The sequence below is a fragment of the Micropterus dolomieu genome, linkage group LG07 (assembly GCF_021292245.1).
Source record: "Micropterus dolomieu isolate WLL.071019.BEF.003 ecotype Adirondacks linkage group LG07, ASM2129224v1, whole genome shotgun sequence".
Lineage (NCBI taxonomy): Eukaryota > Metazoa > Chordata > Actinopteri > Centrarchiformes > Centrarchidae > Micropterus > Micropterus dolomieu.
In genome coordinates, this window is record NC_060156.1 from 26,104,227 (window position 1) to 26,114,286 (window position 10,060).

The 10,060-nt window shown below is 44.1% G+C and overlaps 1 protein-coding gene across 1 annotated transcript in view; it reads right to left on the minus strand.

Moving 5' to 3' along the window:
- Positions 1 to 81: 81 nt before the first annotated feature.
- kcnh3 (potassium voltage-gated channel, subfamily H (eag-related), member 3) overlaps positions 82 to 10,060 on the minus strand; it is a 155,126-nt gene continuing 145,147 nt past the window's right edge. Inside the window, exons 11-15 of the mRNA XM_046053471.1 lie at positions 8,938 to 9,152; positions 5,077 to 5,333; positions 4,613 to 4,713; positions 4,427 to 4,479; positions 82 to 2,709 (exon numbers count right to left, since the gene is read on the minus strand). Of these exons, the coding sequence (XP_045909427.1) occupies positions 1,738 to 2,709; positions 4,427 to 4,479; positions 4,613 to 4,713; positions 5,077 to 5,333; positions 8,938 to 9,152 (1,598 nt within the window). The 3' untranslated portion in view covers positions 82 to 1,737. The remainder of the gene's footprint in view (positions 2,710 to 4,426; positions 4,480 to 4,612; positions 4,714 to 5,076; positions 5,334 to 8,937; positions 9,153 to 10,060) is intronic.

Sequence of the window (10,060 nt, forward strand, 5' to 3'; positions counted from 1 at the left end):
GCAAAAAAAAGCTGTGACATGCATTTAAAACCCCGTTTGTAAAGCCAAGACCCCCCCACCCCCCCGAGTAACCCGCAACGATCAGAACTCCACAGACATCAACGGAAGTTCTGCTCAGTAAATCTTTTTATTTCAGTGTGTAAAGAGTCCAGTTAGTCCTTCCCCTGCTCCCATTACAGAAAATAGAAACCAGACATCTGGCTCTCTATATTACAAGTTACATGTGGTGCACAAAGCACCTTAGCAAAAGAAAAAGAAGTCCTGAGACCTCCATAACGACGCAGCCTGGGTATTGTAGTTCCAGGGTTAGGCTGTTGTCTCGTACCATAACGCTCAGTGGTTGGCAAAGAGGGTTAGAGATGATGAATGTGCATGTTCAAAATATGCTGTGTGTGTGTGTGTGTGTGTGTGTGCTACATACAAATTAGGAAGGTTACACTCAAAGTCTGGAGTGCATCCAGTTATGCATTCAAACAGTAAACCTTCCTCCCCAGCCCGTTTCTGTTAGATCTCCCGGACTCGTAGTATATTCTCTCATTGCTTTTGTCAACAAAGTAAATAAATAAATTACTTACATTTTAGATAAAGGTGCAAGTGTTCTCTTTAGGTGACATTGATGGCTTTCTATGTAAAATTTAATCCAAATACTTGCCTGTAATTAACAGGTGAAGGACTTTTAGGGAAGTCAATGTCTTTACATGGAGAAGGCACGAATGGCTGGATGGCTAAAGCTCAGGAGTGATGTGGGAGTTTGCTATACAATACGATAGGCTGGTTGTAAACCGTCATGACAGTGAGGAACAGTTATATATGGGTGCTGTTTTATGATATCAGTTTTTCCCCCACTTTCTCCATAAATCTTGCTTTTGTCTTTGGCACACAACCCAACTGCTAACCCAGACATTTAGGTCTCCACTCAAACAGAAGCACTGCTGCTCCCTTACATGTTCATCTATTGACTTACTATAGACTGTGTACTTCAAACTTCTTTTACAGGGGATGAAAATGTGGACACTTCTGTTCACGTTTTTTACGAACATGAGTGATGGCCGTGTGGATGACTGAAGCAATGGTTAGATGGTCAGCTGAGGGTTCGCCTCTACCACCAGATAATCCCATCACTTCAAAAATAATCCCATTGATGAAGCAAACTGGCTTTCCAGGTGAGGTGACCTGAGACTGATCGAAGATTTTACATTCCCAGTCCCAGTGCAGTGGCTCGGATTATCTGGCTTGGGTAAGGACATGTTTCCTGCTGAGATATGTGTTTGCCCTTTGAGGAGGAGGAGACATCCAAAGTGGGTTTAAAATGCAATATTGTGTGTTCAGTTAACTGGAAAGTAATAAATTAGGCTCCAGAGATTAAGGGAACCATTTAAGAAGATGTGCTCTGGTCCTGTGTGTCCCTGTAGCGGTGGGGATTGACTGATGCTACAGAAGTGTTGATACTGTAAGACAATTTGTGCTGTTGTAGTTCTGCTGTTCATCAGTGTGGAAAAGTACTCCACTTATATGCTGACAGCTGGCACTGTGTCTCGGCCGCACAGGTGTGTTTCTGTTTACCTCTCTGTCCTTTTCCAGCCTGACAATTCCTGTGTGAAATGGACCAGCTGTCCTATCCTATTGGTTTTCATTCCATCATGCAGCTGTCACTTTCCCTGATCTGATCTCTTTTCAATCTCTTTCATTCTCTGCTACTCTACTGTTGTCTCTCACTTTAGCTCAGTTTTAAGCCATTCATAACGCTGGCTCCTCTTCATCAATAAAGCTGATGTGCTCTGTCGAGGACCTGTCCTCCTCCATCTGTCGTCCCCACTCCTGCATCTCCATCTCCTGGGGATGAGTGACAGGTCTGGCCTCCCTGTGACTGAGCTGTGAGTTGCACCAAGGTGGAGCCTGGGTATCTACCTGTCCTCTCCTTGCACTAACAAAGTCCAGGGACAATGGCAGTGAGGTGATGGATGTATGGAGGGGGACGCTGGGTGAGACCATAGGGGTGGGAGGGGAAAGCTTCAGGCGATGGGCTCCAGGGGAGGATGTGAGTGATGGGGGAGCGGAGCAGTGGGAGGATGGGGGAGGAGGGGTGTCCTGGGAGGGAGGCGGGGGGAGCAGGCCTCTGCTGGTACAGCTGTTGGGTCGGGACCGGTGGGGGCCTTGGCAGGGAGAAAGGGATGTCGAGGAGGAGAAAGACATGGAAAAGGAAAGAGAAGGTGAAGGGGTGTGAGAGGTCAGGGGAGGCTGGTCCTGCAGCGAGGGCAAAAATATTCCGTTACTGGACGAGGTGTGGAGGCTTCGGAGGACTGGGGATCCCTCAGGAAGTCCTTTCTCGGGTGAGGGAAGGTTGGAGGGGGTGGGGCCCTTGATGTTTCCCCCTGGGGTTGTGGACGGCGATGCTGAAGGAGGTGAATTAGGCCTTTTTGGTGAATGAGGAGTTGGGAGAAGGCATCCTGGCAAATCCACACCCTGTATGTCTCCACTGTCCAAGAGGGAATGAGTGTCAGGTCTCTGGAGGGAACATGGCGTGGTGGAGGGTGGCACCACGACACAGCTTGTTGATAGCTGGCTGGCATTGCTAGGAGGCGGGGTTAAATTTGGCATCATGGTCATGAGGATTGGCTGCGGTGCTGTTTGGAGGAGGGGCTTAAGCAGGCGTGTCATTTCCTGCAGCTCCTTACTGAGCATGGAGACTTGTTTAGAGAGACTGCTCATCTGTACGGTGAAGAGAGACACAGCATAAACACACGCAGACAAAATGCTATATCAGGTTTGTTGTTGCTCAGGGGGATAATGAGATAGGCAGGGGTGCTTACAAACATCATGACAAGTTAATCCTTACTTATATAAAGCAAAATCTGATACACACTCTGCATACATCATTTTCACAGACAACAGCACCATTTATTCTGACTACAGAGAGCATGCTGCGTGCTGAGATAGAATATTATGCTGGAAACACTTAAAGAGCTTGTACCTCTGCTATTTTAGTAATAGAATTGAATTTATTTTGTACCTGGAACTGGATCTGCGACAAAGCACACATAGTGAGAACAGGCCGTCATGCTGATTGGCTAATGGTGCCCATGATTTTGAATCCATAAATCCTGTTCTTAGGTAAGTCAGAATTATCACCACCAACTTATTGACATGTAAATGCATCATGTTGCTGTTGTCTATTGCTGAAAGGCCATCACATTTTACCAGTGTTGGAAGAAGCACTCCCATCTTTGACTTAAGTAAAAGTAATGGTACAGCAATGTAAAACTACTTAAGTAAAAGTCTGGCATTGAAAATCCTGCTTCCAGTGAGTAAAAGTATAGAAGTAATATACCTTTTAAAATTAGTATCAAATCTTTCCGCAGAAAACTGGACCCTGTGGGTGTTACAGTAACATTTTACATCAATCAATAGTCGCATTTTACTGTTGTCGTCGGACCTGGCTGAGCTGACGACGTTATAACTAGTCAGTAATTTGGTCCACTGGTTCCCAACCTAGATAAATCTGAGGGGTCCTGAGATAATTAATAGGGCAGAAAAAAGAAAGTTCGGCTACACTTTTATCTAATCTTTGATTTTTTTTGTGTGAAATATTAGATAATTTCACCTCTTCACGGAGGTATTATCTCTTTTTGTAAGATTCTTATCTGAAAAACAACCATGTCACTGCTGTCAGATAAATTTAGTTAATATAAAAGTACAATATTTCCCCTCTGAAATGTGGTGGAGTAGAAGTAGAGAGAAAAACAAAAAAAAACCTCAAGTATTTGAGTTCCACCGTAGCCTTTTTTTTGCAGATGTTTATACCCGTCAACTAAATTTGGTTGCAATGCATTGGTGTGTTCCGGGGTACGTTATGTCAAACAGGACACATCTTGAATAACTTTATAGGAAGGTGGTGTGGTTTGTTATAAAAGAAAATATTTTGGGCTCACCTTTTTATTTTATGTACAGACCTAAATTTGGAGAAGAATGCTGAAGAATTGAATTGAAAGAATGAATGAATGCTTGATAAATGTCCACATGGTGGTGCTATCTGGTTTTTCTCAGCATATTGCCTGACTTTCCACTAAATTGTTTCCAGAGACATTTGGATTAGTAATAAATGCACTGGTGTAACTAATCACATTAATAATGCCTCCAATCTATTCAAGTGTCCCTGTAAGACACGACAGCACGACAATGAGCCACCATGCTCAAAACCAGATCCCTGAAACTGAAGCAGCTAAATGGAATTCAGCCATAATTCACTTCATCATCTGTAGCCTACCTGTGCCTTTGCTACTGTGACATGTCAAAATGTCTTGAAAAAGGTCAACTGCAATCTGTTACGAAGTTTAGGAAGCATTCTGCTGGCTAACGGAAACAAACACACAAAGTTCCTTTGCAGAGTAAATGGCTCAATGTGTTACCATCATGTGTCAACACTCACCTCCTCAGTCAATTTAGACACACTCTGCTTTATCTCAGAGTGCTCCTGGATCCCTACACACAAACAAACAAACAAACATGTATGAACATTAATCCTCTTGAAATACCTATTCTTCTTCTGAGAGAGAGAGACACACACACAAAATGCTTCTCTGAGAGAGAGTGTGTGAGAGAGTGTGTGAGATACCTGGGTAAGGGGAGGTGGATGTTGCAGGTGACAAGCTGTGACTGAACTCAAACTTCTGTGATGAGGTGGAATTGCTCTCTGTTTCAATGCCGTCCACGAATCTACGCAGAAAAGTGGGATTAAAAATCAGAGCAGAAGAAAAAAGAAAACTGAAAGAGCCTTAGTTACAGTACACATGTCAGTGTTGGCTGTGCAGTATTTTCATTCAAACATAAAACCCCCTCTATCAGCAGGTTTTGTTCACACACCACTGCACAGTAGACAGGGTATCATTAATCTCTGTGCGCTCATGGACATGTTTGCTTTCCATGTGCACACATCATCCTACAGTGTGAAACCTACACCCACCAGCCAGGCCCCATGTGATCCACTGGCAATGTATTGGTTACCATGGCAGCTAGACATCTATGCTGCAGCGTGCTCCTTCTTTTTCAGCTGTGTGTGTGTGTGTGTGTGTGTGTTACCTGGGGCTGAGTTCAGGCGGCACGCTGCTGAAGCTGACCACTGGTATCTGCAGAGTGGTGGGGCGGGAATGCTCGGAGGGAGCGCGGAACGGCCTGGGTGGCAGCAGAGGGGAGCGCAGGGGCGAGCTAAGCCCCCTGCTGAGACGCAGCGGGGAGCGAGGAGCACGGGACACCGAGTTCTGCTCCTCGTCACCCTCCTCGTCCTCACGGATCGACGGCAGCTTCTTCACCAAGCCGCCGTTACTTTCCCAGTCCACCTGACAGATGGAGAGAATGACCAGAGGTCGAACATAACATGACATGAGCCATCACACCTGTAGTCACTGACAGCAACAGAGAGGCTAGTTGTTTAATGTTTTAAACACAGTTAAATCAGACTCCCACTGTTGATAACTGTAGTGACATGGTTGTACCAGTGGGTGGCAGACAAACACAAGGGATTGAACCCTTCAAAAACCACTTCATCCTTATCTGAATCTAAAATCTAAAGATAAAGGGTGTACAGATTGTAAAACACCTTGAGGCGAATGTGTTATATTGGGATGTATAAATACAAATGACAAACTGTGTGCAGACACCGCACATGCACTTTAACTTAGAGTAGAGCAGCTGCAAAACTTTGTTCCTCCATTTCACAGCTGTGACTTTAAAATGCAACAGCAAGATGAGTTTCATTTCTTAAGCTGCTGACATTACAAGCAACTACTTGGACTTCAAGAGCCTGAGCCATGTTCCAAGCGTCTCCTGTCACCCTCGAGGGATTGTGTCAGACGTTAGAGAAAAGGAGGAGCGAGTTATAACTAGTTTAATTCCAATTATTTTTTTATTTTGTATTGAGTGAATATTGTTTTGCCTCCGTCTTTGCCAGGCAGCAAAAGGAAGCCTGTCATGCTACATTTAATACAGACTGCTACGTCTGACTTTTCCTCATCACTTTCTCCCGAGCACACAAACACACACTCCCCTGGTAGTTATACTCGTCCCCGGTCCCCATCAGCAATGTCCCTGCTTATGAATTGAATAATTTAGGCAGACTTCAGTGTTGATGCTGGGTCGCTGAAAACTTCCAGAAATGACTAGCTAAACAAAACGCCAACTAGAAGATGAGCGAGTTAAAAGTTCTGCGTTAAAAGAGGCAGGACTGCATAAACTAGTGAGAAAACAAGAGCAGAAAAGACATTTTTAATTTAATCGTAACAGAAGGTTAACAGGACCATCAGTCACTTGTCTTATACTGCTTGTAGCAGGGCCGTAACCAGCATTTTAGATTTCCGGTGTTAAATTATTTTCATTAATGAATGCAACTATTCTCGTATATGTTTATATATTTTATCTCTCTATAGTGATCTTTTACTGTGCCAGGATTACAATGTATGATACTGAATAAGGAATATATGTGTAACTTCTGTGCAGGAGAACAAGGTCATTAAACCCCCAACGTCCCCTGAAACCTGGCATCTTAAATGGTATCTTCGGCCAAAGCACTAAAGACTCATGATTATTTAAGGTTCCAATCATAATGAGGAAATAAAACAATAAAAGAGTGAGGAAGAGTCAAACAATAATTATGGTGATAACTTTGCCTACACCTTCAAAGTAAATCATCAACAGTGATGCCATTCTCCTCTACTGCCTTCAAATTAATAACATCATCATGCTTTAACATAGAATGACTGGTACAGTGAGTAATGATTGTATTTTATATCTCATCACTGCAGACAAACCAAGGCCCCTCTGTTTTCCCCCTTCCCCTGCTCTCTCCCACTCCCTCTCTTCTCCGTTTTAATCAAGCCTCTCCCTGCCTGCTCAGCATACTTTCTTTTCTCTCCTCCTCCACAACCCCCCCCCCCCCCCCCCCCCCCCCCCCCTCCCCAATGCCACCGTAATATATTTTTAGCTCTCTTGTTCTAATCTTAGCTCCAAGCTCTGGAGGAAACCAAGGAGTGCTCTGGGATGCGGGGGAGTGATAAGTGTGCACGTGCCGCATGTCGGCATGTGCTTGTCTGTGTGTGTGTGTGAGCGCGTGGGTGCGCTGAAGTTTTGTATTCGCATCATGTATGAGTGATTGAGTCAGGCTGTCCGCAGAAATTGGAGTGCAGGTACACATGTAAGTGGATGTATGTAATCTGTGTATGTGCAAGAATAAACCAAGTGCTCTTTGTCTTATTTTTGATGCAGCAGTGTGTGTACGTGTATGTTTTTTAATGCTATGTACCGATGCAAGAAATATGTTGTTCTCCCTGTCGTGTTTCTGGTGCAGAGATTGAATAGCACAAGAGCACGGGGACCAAAACAACCTGTAATATTTTTTTCCCTTTCTTCTGTAGCACAACTCAGTGCACCCAGTCGACTGGTTGCTCTTGCACATTGCATTGTTTTGCCCAAGGCTCCGGGGTCATGACCGTTAGTCCTGTGAATCAGCAGCAAGGGACACATCACTTAGATGATGGGTCTTTTGTTTTCTCATCTTTTGCCTTCTTCCTTGCTTAGTAAACCCTTTCCACATTTGGTTAATTTTTTCATTTCCTACGCTCCCTCTTTATCGACCTTTCTTGTATTTGATATTAAGTCTTAACTGGCCAACACGTTTTTGTTTTTGCTGCGTTGAACATTATCATTCATCCTTTGAGATTACCTCTCGAAGTATCTGTTTACTGAGCAAGGAGGCGTTAGATATCTGCAGGCTTTCCCCCCCTTGTCTTACATATATATGCAAACACACTTTCCTGGGCTGCTGGTACCAGGAGGGTTTTTGCATACATAACCAGGATGGACATCTGCAACCCAGACCAAAGACATGGGCAGCAGCTTGTGCATCTGGAATCGTGCATCCTCTGGATACAGCTACACACACTCATATGTGCACACATTTTCACCCCGCTCACACACTGCAGCAAGTGTGCTGTGCCTTGGAGAAACAAACGGCACTGCAGTGGAAAAGGAGGAACTGAGGAAGAGCAAAACAGAAAGTGAGAATGTTCCTCCTCCTCCTCCTCCTCCCCCTCCTCCCCCCTTCTGCTGGCTGGGCTATTTATATCGAGCAGGATCCATTCTTAGTAACAGCTGCGGGGGACTGAGCCAGTCAGGGACAGCCCGTGCTTCCCCCTGCACTATTTTTAGCAACAGGACAGCTTCAAACAGCATCACTAAGCTATTCTTGTCCCTGTGTTTTGCTCCCTCTTCTGCTGCTGCACCAGCCAAAAGTGCAGGCTGTGTGTTTGTGTTTTTTATGGCAGTAGTAAAGAAAAGATACTTCAAGGCTAAAGCTTGTCAAATTGTACAAAGATGTGTGTGTGTGTGTGTGTGTGTGTGTGTGTGTGTGTGGAATGTAACGGTGGACAGGGGATGCATGAGACCCCTCTCAAGGTAAGTGTCACATCAGGCTACACATTAGCACCATATACAATTTAAATTTCAATTTGCACTTTCACAGCTACACATGCAGTGGTGTGACTGATATGATGGGTTGTATACTGCGGCGCTACCTTGACCTTGAAAGGTATGCAGGCGGCATTAGGACTGTCTGTAGATGGTGTATAAATGCATAGGCAGAGTAGACATCATACATCTACGGCAGCATGTTGCTGCCACCCTGACTAAAAAAAACATTTGCTATTAAGAAACGAGAAAGGTTTCTCATTCCCATTTTTCTGAGAAAATATTAATTTCCTTTAATCTTTAATTTCAACTGGCAAAGCCATGTCCACAAGGGGGCAGTCTAATCTGCTTAATTCAATTCAAAATACTTTCAATGTCCTTTCAGGCCCAATATGGGGTTTGCAAACATAAAAACACATTCATTCACAGCTATTACATTTGTGGTATTACTCTATTGTTCAACACATTACTGTGTGTACTCACATCTGCCCCGTGGCCCTCTCGCAGATTGTACGTGAGGTCATGCTGTATCTCACTGATGAACTTCTGGGCGTACTCGGGGTAGAGTCGGAGGACCTCTCTGAGGCCCTTGAGGCTGATATACTGCAGGTCGCAGTAGGTCAGGGCCTTGACGTTGGCATTGGTTTTGATCACCTGCTCCTTTGTCAGGTAGTCCGAGCCAATCAGATCTCCTTTACCTGTGAAGGGGCATCGACATAGAGACAGGTGTAAGACAAACACACCTCCGCTTTTATTTTATTGAAGCAGAAAGTCAGAGAGAGTATATTTTCACTAACTTTCTCCACCTGAGGGGAATCACTGAAGTTGGTTAAATATATAAAACACAGACTGACTGAGCTGCAGATCATCAAAGACAGAAGATGAAAGAAATGGACCCGCGAAGTCATTTCAGCAAGAACAGGTGGGAGAATGTTTTGGATTGCATGTTTAATGTACTTAGGATTTCATTGTTTAGACTTAACTTTTTATAAATATATACAGTCCCCTCCAAAAGTATTGGAACGGAAGGCAAATTCGTTTGTTTTTGTTGTTCACTGAAGACATTTGTGTTTAAGATCAAAAGATGAGTATGAAACAAGAGTTCAGAATTTCAGCTTTTATTTCCTGGTATTCACATCTAGATGTGTTAAACAACTCAGGACATACCACCCTTTGTTTGAACCCACCCATTTTTCAAGTGAGCAAAACTATTGGAACATTTGACTGCCAGATGTTTCTTGTTCCCCAGGTGTTGCCTTTTAGGTTGATTGTCCAAACATTAAATAGCTCTGCATGACTAGTCTAAGTTTTCAGCCTTGGTTCAAACCTATAAAGACTGCATTTCCTGTTAAAGAGGATAAACCAACATGAAGACCAGAGAGCTGTCTATGGGAGAAAAGCCAGCCATTGTCAAGCTGAGGAAAGACGGAAAATCGACCAGAGCCATTGGACAAACATTGGGCATAGCAAGCACAACAATTTGGAATGTCCTGAAAAATAAAGCAACGTCGAACAGGTCGGCCAAGGAAAACAACAGTAGTTGATGACATAAATATCGTGAGAACTGTGAAGAAAACCTCCAAAACATCAGTGAGTGACATCACCA